At 40.3% G+C, this 19241-nt stretch overlaps 1 protein-coding gene across 1 annotated transcript; it reads left to right on the top strand.

Annotated features, from left to right (window-relative positions):
- Positions 1-10227: 10227 nt before the first annotated feature.
- LOC134619213 (protein asteroid homolog 1-like) lies at positions 10228-15435 on the top strand. Its single transcript, XM_063464985.1, has 4 exons — positions 10228-11433; positions 11540-11744; positions 14415-14580; positions 14661-15435. Exons 1-4 carry the CDS (start codon positions 10228-10230, stop codon positions 15433-15435), a joined length of 2352 nt encoding a protein of 783 aa, XP_063321055.1.
- Positions 15436-19241: the final 3806 nt, after the last annotated feature.

The following is a 19241-nucleotide window of genomic DNA, read 5'->3' as shown; positions in this document are numbered from 1 at the left end:
CTGTCCATCCGTCGCTGCCTCGCCTTTCCGCAGATTTCTCGTCATTGCACCGGACAGCTATCAACAATGCGCATTGCATTCTGCAGCCCAATTGACAAATCTCCTCCGTGTCGTGTCTCCTGCGCTTGCCAAACCTAGCATGTTTGGTTGTGATAACCATCACGTCCAACAGGAAAAAGAGCACAAAAACAAGCATAAACTATGACCCTCATTCGGAAATGCACACCTGCACCATGAGGGGAAAAGGCGCACGGACATGGCGCATAGACGGAGGAAAGCGCGCCATAACAATACGTTCACGTGTAAAATCGGTTTGCACTTTGAGAATCAACTTGTGAGAACTGCGACTACTGTCCATGTGCTGCAATAAATGAGAAACCACTGCAAATAATCCCTCTCTGACTATTGGTTTCAACCTGTTAACATGTAATATTGTCCTGATAGAGACAACTGATCATGCAGCAGAGCAAACACCTGTTGCTCCCTCTGGCTCCCCAGTCCCTGGTCCCTCCACCCCTGCTGCTGCACCCACAGGTATGTACATCAAGCACTGATAGCATTTCACTCGCTTGGATTCCCCTGTGATCACCTTTACCAAATATGTACAACCAATCTGTCTATATCCTGTTTCCTCTTTCTTCAAATTTGGAAATGAAAATCGAGTAGCAGCCTTCTCATTCCTTTGTGTTGTTTTGTGCTGTGTTTTACAGGCCCACAGAGGACAGCTCGAAGGCGCTCGACGGACAGGTCCCAGGATGGTCCATCGGCGGTGGAGCTGGCCATCCTGGAGTCCCTAAAGAGGCCCCGCCTGTCACCAACAGAGCATTTCCTCCTCAGCCTTGCTCCTGCCCTGGAGAGCATGCCGCCGCCGACACGGGAATCCGTGAAATTTCAAATATATAAATTAGTTTATGAAAACAGCACAGCTGTGTTAAGTCTGGAAACATTGGACCCCACTGATCAGTAGTTTTCTGATGAGGCAGCAGGCTCTCCAGGGCAGGAACAATGTTGATATCTTTGTCCTCCTCCTCCCCGAGGCTCTTCCACTCCAAGCTGGGTGCTTTTTATTCCTGTCCCCCTGTAAATAGTGTAATGTACATATATTTGTGTTTAACATTTTTGTTAGTCAAGTTATATATGCCTCCTAATAAACATTTGTAATGACCAATGTCTCCGTGCCACTGCACAGCAAATGTTCACACACGACTTGACACAAGTAGAATTCACACCATTACATACCAATGACATGACTATACTACTACAGTGGTAGGCAAAAGTGCGGGCAACCTTGTTGGGAGGCACTATCTGCCTGTACAAATCGTTGGTTGGTACAATGGGGATTGCCAGTTGAATACATCACATAGCTGACACACACAGTGACATTTGAGGACTCAAATGCAGTTCACTGGATTAATATAGAAAGTGTGCAATGACTGTACACTACATCACGCAGGTGCATGAATTGGCAACACAAACAATAGTGTAATGAAATAAATATTTAGTGTATATCAATGTGTGTGTCTCCTATATGATATATGCAAGTGACAGTTTACATTGTAACAGCGGTTCATACATGAAAATAATGACTGTCAATAAGGTTGCCCACATTTATGCATCACAATGTATATAGGAACATAGTGAAGACAAGTTACTTAATAGAGGGGAAGAGGTTACTTTATTTGGGAGTGGAGCTCCATTTATTAAGACAAATATAAGAAGACAGGAACACTCTTTGGAGGTTTGTGGGTGGCTCTTAAAAGAGCCGTTGTGGGGGAGTCACTCGGACTTCAAACAGGCTACTCCTTTGGCTGCCAAGACACAGCTCCCTCCGCCGAGAAGTGGGCCATGAATTTCTCCCTCACCAGGACAGCCTCTCTGGAGGAGTTGTTTGCTGCTACACGACCCAGGCCTTGCAACGGCTCCACCACAGCAGGTGCCACACCCCTCACAGCAGGTGCCCCTCTGTCGTCCAAACAGTGCAGGAAATTGTGGAGGACACACGTTGCCTTCACACACTTCTCTGCAATTTCAGGATGGAGCTCCATGGGGCGCCGATACAGTCTCCACTGTGAGGAGAGGGCACCGAAGGCACCCTCCACTACCATCCTGGCCCTGGAAAGGCGATAGTTAAAGATCCTCTTCTCTAGAAGGAGGAGGCGTCCAGGGAATGGCCTCATGAGCTCACGCCGCAGCGGGAACGCTTCATCAGCCACAAAGACATGGGGCTGGGCTCCACTGTGTTCGCCGCCAGGTAGAGGCTGGTCAGGTGGCAGATGGAGAGTCCCAGCCCGAAGGGCTTGACCAAAGGTGGAGTTGGCCAGAATACCACCGTCGCTGGTCCTCCCGTACCCACCAACATCAATGATGCGGAAGCGATACCTTGCATCCACAACCGCAAGGAGAACAATGGAAAACGTTCCCTTGTAGTTGTGGAACATGGATCCTGAGTTGGGGGGTGCCTTCATCTGGACGTGCTTCCCATCCAGAGCTCCACAGCAGAGGGGGAAGTTCCAGCGCTCCTGGAATCCCTCTGCAATGGACCGCCAGTCTGCAGTTGAAGGCACAGCCATGAAGTCGTCCACTAGACAGTCCCAGATGGCTGTCGCTACCTGGGGGATGATCTGGCTCACTGTGGACACACCAACTCGGAAACTGTATGCGATGGTCCTGAAGGAGTCCCCGGTGGCAAGGAACCTGGACATAATTGTTTGAGATCAGTATTATGTGTACTGCACTTGCAAAATACATTATTCAAATCCCAAAACACTTTTGTGATGTCACATTTAAATTACAAAACATAGATCTTCCTTAAACCATTTTGTAATTATAAGCATAATTACATATTGTATGTTTGATGTGAGCTATGACAGTCTGCGGGGATTATATGGAAATATTCAACTATCCCAGAATTAAACCTGGTCTACATAACAGAAAAGCGATGTGTATCACTACAAAGCAAACACCAAGAGCATACACTGATGGACACCACAGCCATGCTATCATTGTGAACACTGATACCAGCATAGATCGAATGATATCGGGACTTGATGGGACCTTTCGAGTATCGCTGGAAATATTATACACAGTCGTCTCTTTACCACAGTTTGCTATCAGTAAACACCGACGGCATTCACTGTTAGCATAGCACATCCATGTTAGCAGTGTATGAACGGATGGTTTAGCATATATTAGCACAGGTATCAATAACGGACTACCGTATTAAACACTTTTACTGACCTCAGGCAGATGGACAGACGCTCTGCAGGTGGGATTGAGCGCCTGTAGTTGGTGTCTCGGCGGGCGATCCTGGGACCGACGCGGGAAAGCAGGTCCTCAAACTGGGCGGGTGACATACGGTGGTATCGCTGGAATCGGCCGTCATCTAGGCGCAGCTCCTGGAGCAAATGGTGAAACTCACCAAATTGCTCACGCCTCTGGAGGAGCTGATGGACCCAGGTACGGCGAGGACGTCTTTTACGCCGCTGCTCTGCTCTCCACAGTAAATAGAGTAGGGAGACTCTTTCTTCAAGCTCTAGCTCGACAGCTGCCATCTTGCAAAGATACCATCTGGCACGCCTTCCTCCCACATCCCTCCCACATTCCTCCCACATTTCCGGTTCACGCGCGTGGTAAGATGCAATTTTGAGGCGCGGTGGATTTTCCCTGGACACGCGTTGGGGTGTGCACGCGTGACATTAGGGGCGTTTGGGGCATTTTCGCTCGCCTCTATCGCGTTCGGTGTGAACGCACCGTTAGCAAGTGCGGGTGGCGAGGCTGAAAACAGCGTAGCAGCTACAGGTGGCGGTAGAGCCACTGGCAATGTGGCAGGATGCTGGACAGGCTCTGCTGAGCCTCCAGCTAGTCCACTGGAGACTTGGCAGGCAAATTCTCAGTCTTATTTACTTCATTAACACCAACAGTCTCTTCATAGCCGGGCCTCAAGACCCAGCATAGTGACATCATAATTTAATAAAGTCATCCATCCCCTTCCCTCTCCATTTACTTGCTTGCTTGTTTACCTATTAATTGATTCATTGGGACACAGATTATTATTTATTATCATCCCTATTATTTTGCAAACATTTACAGTGAGTTTTTAACAGGTATGAAGGAGAGCACAAACATGTAATTAGCATTATTGATGGAACCTAATGGACACAAACTATTCTGAAAATCAGAGCCAGGTGTTCTCTCACCTCCAGGTAAATATGAAAAACCTGGAATTCTGCATTTACAGTACTGCGATAACCCGTAAAGATAAACTGAAAGGTACTTGCTGTCTTTAGAAAACAACAGTTCTCAAGTTGTTTTGTTAAGCACTACTATATAAATAATGTCTATTGTTATCATCATCATAATCATTATTATTATTACTATTGTTGGAAAACCTCATGCAGCATATGTGAGTAAAACAGTGGAGCTTTTAGTCACTTCTTTTCATTATGATTCTGCTTCATGATTCTCATAAATGTGTCCTGAACTCAAACCATGTTGTCATTCACCACTAATGGACGGCCTCAGACACGACACTGAGGCCGTCCATAAGAGGGCAGAGTGTCCAAAGATAACCCTGCTCCTGTTTCGGGTTTGAGATCAGTGAAAGCAGCTGTCTGCTCCACAAGAGTCAAACATAAAACACAGAAACAAATGAGACAGAGTGAAAACATTCACAAATGGAACCACAAATGGGCTTTCATGGATACATGGAAATATTCAAACCACATAAATGACTAAAGTTAGGAATCAAAGATTGCTCAGTGGTCAGTGTGTGCACAGGTAAACAACATGTACAAGGGGATGAAAACAGAATCCAGTTATTAACTGTGTTTGTCAACTCGAGTTTTTGCTTCAAGCTCTGAGTGTGCTCAGATAAAAGGAGGGGCATCACACGCCATTTAACTTCTTCTGCACAAAGTGGATCAGCTGAGCATCCCACAGCAGTCAGACACTATCAGAGGAACAGTTGACAGAGATCAATAAAGAACATGTTTTAGCAAAATGAACACTTCAGTACAAAATCATTAAATCTGATGAACTCACAAGCGGACTGCTGAGTGTGCTCTAAGTGATACCGTTTATTTTTAATATGAAACTCAAGAGTTCATGCAAGTAAACATTAAAATGTGTGTTGGTGGTGTTGCAAAGGTACAGACTGATATATAAAAAGCTCCTTCAACAAAGGATCTCACACTGAAAGCAGATGTTGAATAAATAAAAGAATTCAGTGAAAATGTGGAACCTTTGGCTGATTTTAAGTAAAATCTTTGAACATTACCTGGGCTGGAGCAGGTGATGTGTACAGCATTACCATGGTGGTCTAGCCAGGTAATAAAACTTAATAAGACCCAGGCTTCCTAACCTGTTACGCTCTGTTTGTTCACAGACTGTGTCTTGATTGATGTTTATCTAGGAAATATTTTAATCTTAATGTATAAAATTTGTTTTTTAACATTTGGCTTTTTAAACTTGTCCTCTCTGTTAATGGTCAATGTTAGCTTACATCAGAGGTAGCAGACATTAATTTAAATTTAAGCTGGAGATGCTGATTAAGTTCAGTCTCTGAATTCTATGGTTAAACATCAGCTGATAGTTTGGGATTCATCTGCTTATATAAAGAAGCAGCATCACAGATCAGCTCATCAGCCTCTAAAAAAATAAAAATCTACTGAAGCTCACACTGCAAATTATTATGTGACTTATTTCTAAGTGATTCTTAGAATCAGGTGTAGCGCAGCACCGCTACACCTGACCTTAGGGTTCCTCCACCTATCAAATCCCACTTCAACCCCTGATGATAAATGATCTCAAGTTATTATGTCCAAGCAACATCAAGTGTCAAGAATGAAGAATCTAGTGGACATTTGATGACACTATGCAGAATAGGTGCAGACAAGAACAGCACAATGACAGAAACAGTGTTAAATAAGTAATTATTAAAGTAATTAATGATGCCAGATTAAAGGAAAAAATAAGTTAACCAAACGCAAAGTGATGTGGTTGTGAAGACAGATGTCATTAGACCAGAATGATGACTGATCTTCATCTACTGATGGATTTTATGTTGAAATGTAGCAGCAACCAATAATGTTGGTCTCCAGTTGGTATCAAATAGTCACCATTGGTGACTGGTTAGCTTTAACAGCATAAAAATAATTGGCTTTTTCTCCAGTCGGATGTTTATCAGTTTGTTTAAATACAGTACTGTACAGAATTCTTGAGTCACCCCTCATTTCTTTATATTTCACGTCAAGCAATTAAAAGGTCAAAGTTCTTCTTTGAAAATAGTTGCTTTTTCATTAAACAAACAATGCATGTTTGCTTCTTTGGTAAAACATTGACCTGTTTGTATTCAAGCATAAAAAAGCGCTAAACACAAGGAATGAACCAATACTGTGCAGGTATCCATATGTGTCATGGTCCTGGGTCAGTGACCCAGTGTTTTGAGTTTTTATATCATTATTGTACTTTGATTGTTTATCTTTTCTAGTCTTTTGGTTTCTGTTTCTGTGTTCCATGGTTGCTGTTCCCTCCTAGTCAAGTCCACGTCTGTTATGTTTCCTGTTTTACTTTGAAAGTCTGTGTTCTATGTAAATGTATTGAGTTTTGCTTCCCCTGTCTCATCTTGTCAATTATTCCCAGCTGCGTTCTCCTTCTGTGTCTCATTCCCTCGTTATCCCTCTGTATATTTAAGCCTTGTGTTTGGCTCTGTTAGTTGCTGGTTTTTCTGCGTTATTTCCCTCTGTCAGCCTGTGTACTTCCCTGTGTGGTTTCCCTGAGTCTCCCTGAGTCTCCCTGCATCTCTTTCTGGTCTGTTGTTATTACTTGTTTCCAGTTTAGGCTTTCCTAAGGTTCTATTTCATGTCCACTGCATTTCTGTTTATTTCACCTCCCTAATAAACTCACATCTGAAAGCTGCCTGCATCTTGGGTCCTTCATTAAATTCCATATGGCTCTCCCACAACCTGTGACAATATGTTGCTTCAGCATCTAGCCAGCTCTACTAAAGAGATAAAAATAAAGACAATAAAAACATAAAAGGAGTACTTTTTTTTTAAGTGGCAGGTAATTTCAAAAGCAGCACTTCTATCAGCTCAACAAACATCAAACACTGTGTTGCTAAAGGTCCAGCTCTTGTATTTCACAGGGATGTTAGATTTAAAGGTATGGACTGCACATTTGTAGCTTACATGTAAGTCCTCGTGTTTTTAAATCACACATTGACTCTGTACATGTGACATTATGCTTTTTCATATTGCGAAACCTGCTGCTAAACAAACTGAGGTAAATTGTGTTAAAGGTTACATGAACATCCTCTGCAGGTTAGTGCAGGATAAACAGGTTAGTTTGCTGTACTAAGGTTAAGTCAATTCACATTCACTGAATTTCTAAACGGTGTACTGCCAATGTATTTCAGGGGTATTCAACTAAAATTTAAAGTTGTCCCAAAAAATATAATTAATGATATATATATATATATATATATATATATATAACAAGACTGGCTACGGATACCGACTACGGAACGGAGCAGTTGTCAGCCAGCTCCTGTACATGGATGACATCAAGCTGTATGTCAAGAGTGAACGAGACATCGATTCACTGATCCACACTACCAGGGTATACAGCAATGATATCGGGATGTCATTCCTTCTGTTGCCTTCTGGTAGTTCAATCCCTTCAGTTCTGACTACCTTCCCTCTCTTTGTTACCATCCGACTACACTTCTCCAGTCCGAACGACATTCCGATGTCAAAAAAGCGCGGTTGACGGCATGCCAAACACACAGGCGCCATCTTTATGTATATATATATATATATATATATATATATATATATATATATATATATATATACACACACACACACACACACACACACACACACACACACACACACACACACACATATATGCACATATGTATACACTTATATACAGATAAGTAATTTGACAAATAATTCAAAAACTATTTTTGGTCACCGACATGGAACTGAACATGTACGTATGACTGCTGGAAACTCTCACCACTGAAACTTAAAAACTGAGCATTTTCAAATAAAGTGTTTAACTTCAGAAAAATTAAAGGAGGAAATATTGAATTTCCCCTTTTCTGTTTCTCATCTTGACTGAATAGTCCCAGCCAACTTTATCCTCCTAAGACCCAAACTCTTTCATGGCATGCATTTTTAATTTCTCTTTGCTATTTGAGCTGATTGGGACCTGATGAATGTAAAAACAAAGAATTACCTGACTTTTTTTGTAATTGATTTTCGTTTCTGAGAAAAATTAGACCCACATATGAGGACATTCGTTTTAAATTTAGATAGCGCAGTTGCAGTATAATGTCCTCGTACGTGGATATCAGGCCCTTGCTGAGCAAAATTTTGTATTTTGGTCGGGACAATCCAAAATGTGATGTCAACACATGTGGATACCAGGTCCTAGGAGGTTAAAGATAATATATCTTAACACAGCTTGACAGTTGTGAAGAGATTTATTGGCTCACTTTCTTCCCCTCTTTTCTTTATGTAGAGAAATTTGCCTAAAAAGTGTTGCAAATGCATACAAATGATCCACAAACCTAAAGTAGCATTTATAAATGTGTACAATAATTTGTGTGTAACGTTTGAGGACTCACACATGCGTGCTTCAATCCACACACAGATAAGAATCAATCTGAAAACATGTAAAAGTATTTTACAAATGTGTAAATCCAAACCTGAGTAAATACTGATCATTAACACACAGTTTATTAAGTTTAGCTTCATGAATCTGATCATTTTCTCTTCAAAAACCTTTTTGTGAGCACAAATCAGTAAAGCAGCAGTAAAGCGCTATACAAATACAGGCCATTTACAAATGTCCACTTTATTTGAAATAAACAAAAAGAACAAACAAATGAAACAAAAAAGCAGGTACACAGTGGAAAACCACAAGTCCCAGTTTTACATTGTGACTTGAACACAGCTTACACTTGTGTGTCTGTGTGAAGCAGACACTGTTAAATTAGTCTTAAAACCCCACATGGGCATGTAACGGGACCTTTGCACATCAGGTGACAGATGCATATGCATTTGTGGTTTTGTGAGAGAGTGAGGGAGATTTTACGTGTAGTTTCAGACATTTGGGTGCAAATTTCTCTCCATATTTAATCAACTCCCCACTTTTCTGCTCAGTGAATGTATAACTTAGTAACTCAACTGTCGGCTCTGCAGTCCTGGTGTTTGCAGCCTTGGTGGTTCCTGGGTTATTCTTAAGATCTTCTGACCACAGCTGTACAATGTTTTTCTCTGCTTATGTTCTACATAAAAGATACTCAGGGTAATTACATCCATTGAAATAAAATTTGTATTATTATCTATTAATATTATATTAATATGGCATTTGTAACAGAAGTATCTCCACTTCCATACAAGTGACAAATGGTTATGTACATAAAAACATGAATACAAACACACTGCAGTGATTTGCAGTTATTCAAAGCTCATGAGTCAAGCTATAAAATGTTGAAATCTATTGTAAATGTGTTTTGCTTCAGTGCAATGCTTCCTCCTCATATAGTCTCCAACAATATCAGGTTTTCTCTCAATAATCTGATGACAGTCTGAGGTAATGATTCTGTCTAGCTTATCACTAACACTGTTTTCACTCTCTTATTTAAAAGTATGGGCGAATGCTTTGACAAGTTGAGAATCAATTCATAGTTTCACTGAAAGTTGTAGTCAAGTTTTAGTCTACTGTTTGTAGTCAAGAAAGGAGAACAAGGACTGAATATACAGAGTTACAGTGATTCATCTGAGAGGTGGTAAAATCATGGATCACTGTTTCAGTCTTTCATAGATAAATGTGGCTTTATTTAGTGATGACTCTCAATTTCTTCACGACATGGAAGATTTAAAGTACAGTTTTTTTTTAAACAGCAGTTGTGACATGTGTGCATAAAGTACCGAATACCTTTGCTATATTAACAGAACTCAAAAGTAAATGAAACACATTTAATTTTGCTCAAAAAAGTTGAATAAAACAGAAGACCACAAGAAGACCATGAAGATGAAAGAAATGAAACCAAAAGAGTAACATAGGTATGCTAGATTAGTCAGAACAGGTGTGACTGGTTCTGTCAGTGTGGGCGTGTACCTGTACGATGTTCTAGTAGGTGTATAAATATCTGCAGACACAGAGGCATTAGCACAATAGCCACCACTCACCTTCACCACACTTTAAGGAATCATGGGGGTTTTAAAGTTAGAGGACTTGATAGATCAGATACCTTCTCTCTGCGAAGAGGTTAAAGTAGAAAAAACAGGTCTCGTCATTGATGGCGCAGCTCTGTACTATTCTTTGTATTATTTCTCTGATCTGAAGCTGGACCAGCGCTGTGGAGGAGATTATCCTGGATTCAAAGATGAGGTCTGTAAGTTCTTTAAGACTCTGCAGGACTGTGAAGTCACTCCGTACGTTATCCTGGATGGAGGCTTAGGATCCGGGAAGCGTGAACATCTTGTGTCTCATCTAAAAAAAAAACTGGAAAAAGCAAAGTCAGTAGCAGAGACTGAGCTTGGCTGCACTGTACGAAAAAGATACAGGCCTAACGTCTTACCACCTCTGGTCAGAGATGTCTTCATTGAAATCTTGAAGGAAAAAGACATAGAGTTTAAACAGTCTTTAGGAGAGGCAGACCCTGAGATTTTTTTTGCTGCAAATCAGAAACAATGTGCTGTGCTGTCCATTGACACAGATTTCTGCATCTATGATGTGTACAAAGGTTTCCTTCATCTCAAACACTTTGAGTGGAAAAGAAAGAAGGATGGAAAAATTCCTGCTAAGCTCTACACACGTTCAAAGTTTTGTGAACATTTTAACTTGGACCCTGCTCTCATGCCAGTCTTTGCTTCAATAGCAGGAAATGATTATTCAAGACTAGGTAAGGAAATATTTGCAAATGACTCACCTTCACCCGGTCAATACGACATCAAACGACTGCACGGTATACTTACATTTTTAAGCGAAGTGAAGCTGGACAGCTGTAATGATTCACAGAAGAGAGAACACGCTCTGCAAAATGCTGTAAATCACGTTCGTGAGATCGAGGACAGATCTTTCAAACTCTCCATTCAAAAATATGTTGATCCCAAAAACAATGATTCTGACCTGCCTTTATGGGTTCTTCAAAAAATTGAGCGTGGAGAACTCACCACTTTCGTCATAAGTGTTGTGGATCAGAAGACAATGATGCTGCCTGCTCTTGTGGAGGACTTTTCACAGCGCAGTAGTTACACAGCTGCTTACCGTATCAGACAGTACTTCTATGGACTGTTAATTGGAGATAAGATGTGCACTGAATATGACAGGGATCATAAAATAGATGTGCAACCTCTCCTGCCAAAAGTGAGCAGTGATGAACAGGAGCAGCTGCAACTACACCGTCTGCATGAGGTACTGAGGTTAATCAATAAATATGTGTTTAATTACTCTGACAGGTCATAAACGTGTTTCTGTGGTACATGTGAGCATCTTGTCTGTGTGGTACCTCTCTGTGCAGGCTCCTGAGGGTTTGCGTCGCAGGGTGTTTGAAGAAGCTCTGCAGGTTCAGACTTCAGCCTTAGAAAACATCCCCGACCAGCTGAAGCTGCCAGTCTGTGTGACTGTTTTCTGGTTCAAGAGCCTACAACACCACCCAAAACCTGAAACTGTCCACTGCCTCCACGCTCTCCTGCTGGGGTTTGTGTGTGACCGTAATGGTCCACGTAAGTCTTACTGGGTAATATGGTAGATTTTTCCCAGATAATGGATAGAAAATATACTGTACTACTAAAAGTAGTCACTCACCCATCCAAATCATTGAGTTCAGGTGTTCCAATGACTCTCATGGTCTAGGGTGTATGAACTCAAGCTCCTAGGTATGCAGACTGCTTCTGCAAACTTAAGTGAACGAATGCTTCACTCTCAGGAGATCAGTGCATTCCAGTATGGTACCACGCCACCTGTGCAACAAGTCCAGTCATGAAATTTCCTCTCTAGCAAGGCTACGTCCACACACACACAGATATTTCTGTAAACTGAGATGTTCCGTTTTTGTAAAAAAAATTAAATAAATCCGGTCCACATGTGCCGTTTTGAAAAAATATCTTCGTCCGCATGTAAACGCAAAAAACAAAGTCAAACACTGTCAAGAACATGCTAAAAAAACAGGTAACAAAATAATCCTGTGTAGAAATGTTGGCCAATCAGAAGTCTAGAAGCCTGGGAGAGAGAGAGCAAGCAAAGATGGCGCATTAAAGCAGAAATGAGGTGGAATTATTGCTCAATATCACACTGGAATATAAAACAGCAAAAACACAAGAAAACGTGAACTGGGAGACTTGCAATGTTCCAAACCAGTCTGCCAAAAGTACATTCAATGACCATTCGAGCTCAACATAAGCATAGTACAAAATAGTGTTCGTGAGCAGTGCTTCCCACGTTTGTGTATTCTTTCATTAGGTAAGGAAGCAATCGGCATGCTGGATCCTCAATAAGGAAAACTGGGATTGCCTCTTCATGTTCCACAGTTCATGCCATTTTTCAAATGTGTGTTCACCATGGATTTTGCAAAAATACAGGTGTTATGTATACTGCCTTGCCATTTCACCGCAAAATCAATAAATTAATGCCTATAGTCACAGGTGGCATGTATGTTCAGAGAAAATCTCCCCTTCCTGTTAGCATAGTTCATAGAATTCATGGATGGTTGCTTTATTTCCACATGGGTCCCATCCACAGGACCAATACACTGAGGAATTCCATAGGCTCAGTAAAACCCTGCAACAAGTTCCTCTACTTTGGACTCGGTGAGGGGTAACTGTATAAACACAGGGCCCAAGTGAACAGTAATTGCCGTACAAACTTGTCTTACTATTTTCAGCACCACTTGCCTTGATAGTCCGAAAGCGTGTGCAGTCTTGCATAACCTCACTTCATCAGCTAAATTATACAGTGTGCATGCAACTTTTTTTTACACCACTGACAGGTAACCTCATTTTGGTTGTTTGGCCTTCAATGTGCAGACGAAGTAGCTCACAAAGAGCCAAAAGTGAAGTCCTCAACATGCAAAAATTCTCTCGCCATTTTTCTGGAAGAACCGCCTCGCTTTCAAGGTTGTCCCACAAAGTGGGGGTTCGATCCAGTCTTCATCCAAAACAGACAACCTTGGCATTGGGATTTGGGTTGTGAGAGCATCTGTGTTGAATGTAGAAGCCAGTCCGAAGTTCACTCTGACGCCTCTGTCTTTCTAAATAGAGGGAAAGTAACTGCATATGTATATGTAAGTGTGTAAAAACTGCAGATAGTAACAGCAACAGTATTTCGTCTATATCCGTCATTGTAGAAAGTCATCTGATGTATACAATAACGTGGCGCACAGTGTGTTGTCAGAAAAGTGGGATGGCCCCTTCCTGTTCTAACATGGATGGACACCAGTGCACAAAGTAGGTCCACAGACACGGAAGAGACATGGATGAGTGGGTTTGGTGTGGAAGAACTTGACTGATTGTGAATGTGCATCATGAGGGGTATCTTTTCCCTATGGAAGCAAAATCAAGGCATTAAAAATGAAAAGAAGGAAATCGAGAAAAGCAAAGTAAGGAAAGGTCAACTGTTATAAAATGTAAAACAAAATCTGATTTGGCTATCAACTGTCATTGAACACAATGAAAAAGTGCCAGATGTGAAACTGTCAGAGAGGTTGAAGCAGCAACGTATAAACACTCTGAACCCAAGTTTCAACACTTATTTAAACTTTCTCAGTTACAAAGACAATTACATTATTTACAGTTATGCTTGTGTGTCTTGATGAGCTGCTTTGACCTCAACACCAAACAGGTTGAAAACAGTCTCAGGCTGTAAGCAGGTTAACAGGGGACCAGGTTAGAAAAAGACTGTTAGCGTGATAGAGGATAATGGCAGCAAAAGAGCAAATAAAATGAAGGTTTAAAAAAAGTAATTCTTTTTTTCTGTTTCTGCAACAAAACATGTTTCTGGTGAAATGTTGTTTAGTTCTCTTTAGTGTTACAAGTCGTTACAATTGTAGTTTTCAATGTTTCAAGATACACCAAATAAAACTCATTTAACTACAAAATTTTTGTAGATTGCAAAATGTTGGGAAATATAAGTGAAAACTGTGCGGACATGGACATCATGGACTGTTAATAAATGTTGCACATAAGTCATTACTGACTACATTGAAAGGAAGTGGGCCCATAGAGACGACTCATGCCCTTGCATGTCACAGCAGGTTTGGACTGTAGTCAGACTTCCTGTTATCAGTGTTTGTGTGACAGCAGCAGCACAGACGCTTCTACATCAGCTTGAACAAGAAGACAAACTGCTGCTGGTCTCTGGTTCTGTGTCACTGAAACTTTGTCTTATTTTGTCTGTAGAGGACAAGTTTGAGAGGAAGATGAAAGCTTTAAAGGATGCAGCTATCAGGAGGAAATGGCAGCCCCGTGTGGCTCATGCTTTCAGCCAATGGCAGTGCTGCATGAGGCAGAGCCTCCACCTGAACCAGCTGCTGTGTTCCCCTCTACCAGAACCTCAGTGTGCCCGGTAAACACCAGACCAATGATGTGCTCCACAGATGTTTAACGCACTTCATCAACTTTAACTGAGATTTTCTGCTTTGTCAGGCTTTACTGTGGACCTCTCCTTCATCGGCTGGCAGATGAAGACACGATTGAAGAAGTACAGAAAACACTGAGAGGAGAAAAGAAGAAATTATTTGATTATTTAAAAACCATTCTAAATCCACCAACTAGTGGGAAGGGGTCTTCAAGTGAGGAGCAATGCCAACAAGTGCAGAACACTGAGGAAGAGGAGAACTCAGATAAAGATTTTATAACCATTCAAGACAATTTACACGTTGTGGAAAAAACTCTGCTTATTGGCGACTCTGTACTCAGAGATGTGCAGCTAGAGACTCCAGGAACTGTGATCAATTGCATTCCAGGAGCAAGAGCAGGTGACATTGAAGCTTATCTGAAACTGCTGTTTCAGAATAAACGTAGATTTGGGAAGATTGTAATTCACGTCGGCAGTAATGACAGCAGGTTCAGTCAATCAGAGGTCACCAAAATTAGCATTGCATCAGTTTGTAACTTTGCCAAAACAATGTCAGACACTGTCGTTTTCTCTGGTCCCCTCCCCTATGAGACCAATGATGTCATCTATAGCCGCATGCTGTCGTTGAACCGCTGGCTGTCTGAATGGTGTTCAAAAAACAGTGTGAAATTCTTTGATAACTGGCAAACCTTCTGGGAAAACCCTGGTCTTATTGAGGAAGATGGCATCCATCCCACTTTGGATGGTGCAGCTCTCCTTTCTAGACGTCTAAATGAATTTATCCAGAATTCAGACCAGAAAGCAGAGTTAGGGTTTGTCGTCATAGAGGCTGTGACTCCATAACACCAAAGAGCCAAAACAGCTAAATGTGGTTTACTAAATATATTATTTTTACAGTAGAAGACACCAATGTCTTCCTGTCCTCCTCCCTCCTTTTATTTTTGAATAAATATGACGACATTTTTAAAACTTAAAGTAATGCAAAAATAAAATGCGATCCTACCTCAAAATTAAATACAGCAAGTAGAAAAGAACAAAATCAGTGAAATAAAGAGCTGTCAGTTTGGTTTGTTTTACTTTTTTTCAGTCGGTGGTTGAACTGCACTAAATCAAATTTAGCTTATGAGCAGCAGGAAGCTGAAAAAAGCAGGAACATGGATTCCAGTCAGGTGTTTAATGAGCAGCTGAGAGAGGAAAAGGAGGGACCAGTCAGTTTTTGTTAACACCACATAGTCGGCACAGGAAGTCATCCATAACTCACATGTGCAACAACCAATAAGAGCTCAGTCCATAAAATGTCCACATGCAGGAAACAGCTTGATGTTCACTAAAGGAAGAGAACCTCATCATTGCTTTAATGTGTCTCTAATAATAGCATTATTATTTATTTTTATTTGTTGTATCTACAATTTGACCATGCAGTGGTCCACAAATCTGGAATAATATTCAAAGCCATTAAAAAACGTTAATATCTTTCTCTTCAGCCGTATTCTAACACAACATTTGCATATCAAACTAACATATGTTTGATGTTGAACGCTTTATATCAAGTTTTCAAAACTTGTAATTGAGGTACTATTATTTCTATGTGCCACTGTCTTCATATGTTGGATTAGTATTATTTTTATGTTAGAATTTGTTGAATAACTTTAGAGCATTTAGTGATTTAGGTTAGTACGATGTACGTTGGGAAATATATATATATATATATATATATATATATATATATATATATATATATATATATATGGGTTTTTTTTTTAAATTGATGGTTTCCTCATGTCTCTAATGTCTAGCCTCCTCTAAGCATGAAACCAGTGTCAGTGCTGCATGCTTTAGGAGGTCTCTGCTCCTAAAATGAGGAAGAGAGAGGAGGCTGCAGGAGTTTTTACCTTCACAGAGCTGTGACACAGATGTGGTCACATTTTTCACTTAAAAAGTTGAATTTCAAAATAATCCAAATTAATGGAGTTTCAAAAGTTGCAGAAGGAGAAGAAGCGTGTCGTGCTAACATCAATTTACTTCACATTAAAACATTTACAGAAAAAACATTACACCTTACACCAGCTTCATTAGACACTTATTTTGGAAAGCCAGGCTAACTTGACTTATCCAAGTAGGTCAGGGGAGGAAGACAGGAAAAAAGCCATTCTGTGAGATTAATAATAATTTGTAATCAAATTCAGATGGGTGTATATGCACATGAATGAAAAAGGTGACTGAAGAAGAAACACTCAATGCATCATGGGAATCCCCAGCAGCATACACCCAGTGCTGCATAACTAAGTGAGGATTCAGGGTCACCTGATCAAGCCCTAACTATATGTGGTTTCTAACACACAACCAGTAAGTCAAACTTCCTTTTAGACTTTTCATGCTGTGCTAGACAAGTCTTTTTTTTTATATCACCTTTTGAAGAGTATTCTCATCTAGAAGCACTGTAAGTCTCTGTCGTATCTCTTAAGATTTTAGCACATTGATGGTAAAAATGTGTGTCTTACCCATTCAGCTGGTGCTGTGCCTTCTGGAGGATTTTTGTTTCTGGAGGCCTTTAACTGAAGAGCTCATTTGCAGACTTTTAGGAGTAATCCTGTTTTGTCTGCATCTGAGACTGAATCTCAAGTGGTGTCTGTAATCAGCCATCTTACGTTCTGTTTGCACATAATCCTGTTAACTCTGTGATTTCATGCTGTTTCTCTGGTGATTTTCTTTTGATCAGATCTCTGCTCTTTCATATTCAACAATCTGTACTCACACCAGCTCAAAATTCGAAGAGATTAAAAAATGAACCTGTTTACGAAATTCAGCTGTACAGACTTCAGTGTCACTCTTGGCCGCTAGTTGCGTTCACCTGTTTATTTCATTGATGAGCATGAAAACAGGTTGAGCACAGCTTGTGTTGCAGATTATGTTTCAGCTTGTGCTGCTGTTCTACAAGGTTAATGCAGTGTTTGTGTGTGTGTTTTATTAACACAGAAATGCATTAGATACCTTTGTGTGCATGTCATTTGTATCTCCATGCTTTAGCCCGTACCTCATCAAGTGCAGGTGACATGTTGTTAGGAATTTAATTAAGTGATTTATGAGTTTGTAAATCCTAATTTACAATCTAAGTAATAGATTGTTTTAAAAGAAAGTTTTCTATTTTGTTTTGGGTATCGTCAGAAAAAAAATAGCAGGATATAAAATGTTTGGAATAAAAAAATATATATATATAAATTATCATTCGAATGAGTTATTTTTCAGCTGCGTTATGGACAAATAATTTGAAAATATGATTTTGGAGCTTTTTTGTGCACTAATATCATCAAGGATTAATATTTTACGAGTCCACATTATACTTTTGTTCAACAGTTATTCAAGTTACTTAAATTCTTTATGGGCCCCATCATTTTTATTGCAGTTTAGCAAACATGTAAAAGATTTATGACACAGAAATCACATGTAACAATGTTACCGAGTTTACTGGACACATTAGCAGACAAAAAAGAAAATTTTATTTAAGATAAACACATTTTATTTTCTCTCTTTGTTTTTTGAATAAATTATCAAGACCTTTTGTCATGGCACTGCTTCTCAGTAGACAATAACCTCACGTAACACTGATGAAGCGCTAATGAATTCATACAAACCAGATATTGGGCTATTATCAATTGACTCAATAAGAAGACTTCCAACAGCAACAGGAGCTGATGTTCAAAAATCAATAAATACACACAACACAAAACGTTTGTGCAGGTACCATGTATTTAAATGAATATTTAAATGAAAAATAACAAGGAAAGAAAAGGAAAAAACGTAAAAAGTTCCTCCTGCTGCAGCAGTCCAATCCAAAACCGGTTTAAAGTGCACAAAGAACGCTAAAAAATCCTTTAGCTTAGAACAAGGGTTTTACAGTTTCAACAATACTTCCCATAAATAACAGTCAGTGCAATATCGAGAACACTGGTCCACACAGGAAAGATATTATCCATGAGAAATGTCCAAGCGCTATTGTCCATTGTTGTGGCAAATTTCTGTATTGTACTGTACTGATCACTGATTTTAATAATATCACTTTAATAATAGTAATATCAATTTGTCACTTAGTTATATGTGTCATTGTCCTGGGTCATCTGACCCAGTTTTCTTGTGTTTTTGTCATTTTGTATTGTGATTTATGTTTAAGCCCACTTTGTTAGTCTTGAGTTTATTCTGTAGTGGTTGTTCTGTTTAGCTTTTGATTATTAGATTCCCCCTTGTGTCTTTGCCCTCTGTGTGTCGGTGTTTATATTTGCTGTGAATTCTTGTGTCTTGCATTCCTCCTCGTGTTTCATTCTGCTCTCCCCTGCCTGTCATGTTATCCATGTTTCCCCAGTCATGTCTCTGTGTGTCTGTCTGCCTCTCTGTAAGTGTGTTCTTGTTACTTCCTGTTTTACTTTGGTAGGCTACTGTCTGTGTGCACCATGTTTGGTTTTGCTTCTCTTACTCTGAAGGTACCTCGTCTCATGTGTTATGTTTAGCTTTGCATCCTCTGTCTCGTTGTGTGTTACTTGTCCCAGCTGTGTGGAAAAAAACTAAGTCTGAAGACAGCTTCAACAGTGTGTGGTTGAAATATAGTAACACATCCACACCGCATGTTCTTGCTAGTGACGGTAAAGGTGTTGTAA

Source organism: Pelmatolapia mariae, linkage group LG20 (assembly GCF_036321145.2).
Source record: "Pelmatolapia mariae isolate MD_Pm_ZW linkage group LG20, Pm_UMD_F_2, whole genome shotgun sequence".
Taxonomy (NCBI): Eukaryota; Metazoa; Chordata; class Actinopteri; order Cichliformes; family Cichlidae; genus Pelmatolapia; species Pelmatolapia mariae.
This window is presented reverse-complemented; position numbering and strand designations above follow the sequence as displayed.

Coding starts and splice junctions, on each gene's coding strand:
- LOC134619213 (XM_063464985.1), top strand. CDS start 10,228: ATGGGGGTTTTAAAGTTAGAGGACTTGATAGATCAGATACCTTCTCTC. Junction 11,434..11,539: donor AACTACACCGTCTGCATGAG/GTACTGAGGTTA, acceptor CTCTCTGTGCAG/GCTCCTGAGGGTTTGCGTCG. Junction 14,581..14,660: donor CCAGAACCTCAGTGTGCCCG/GTAAACACCAGA, acceptor CTGCTTTGTCAG/GCTTTACTGTGGACCTCTCC.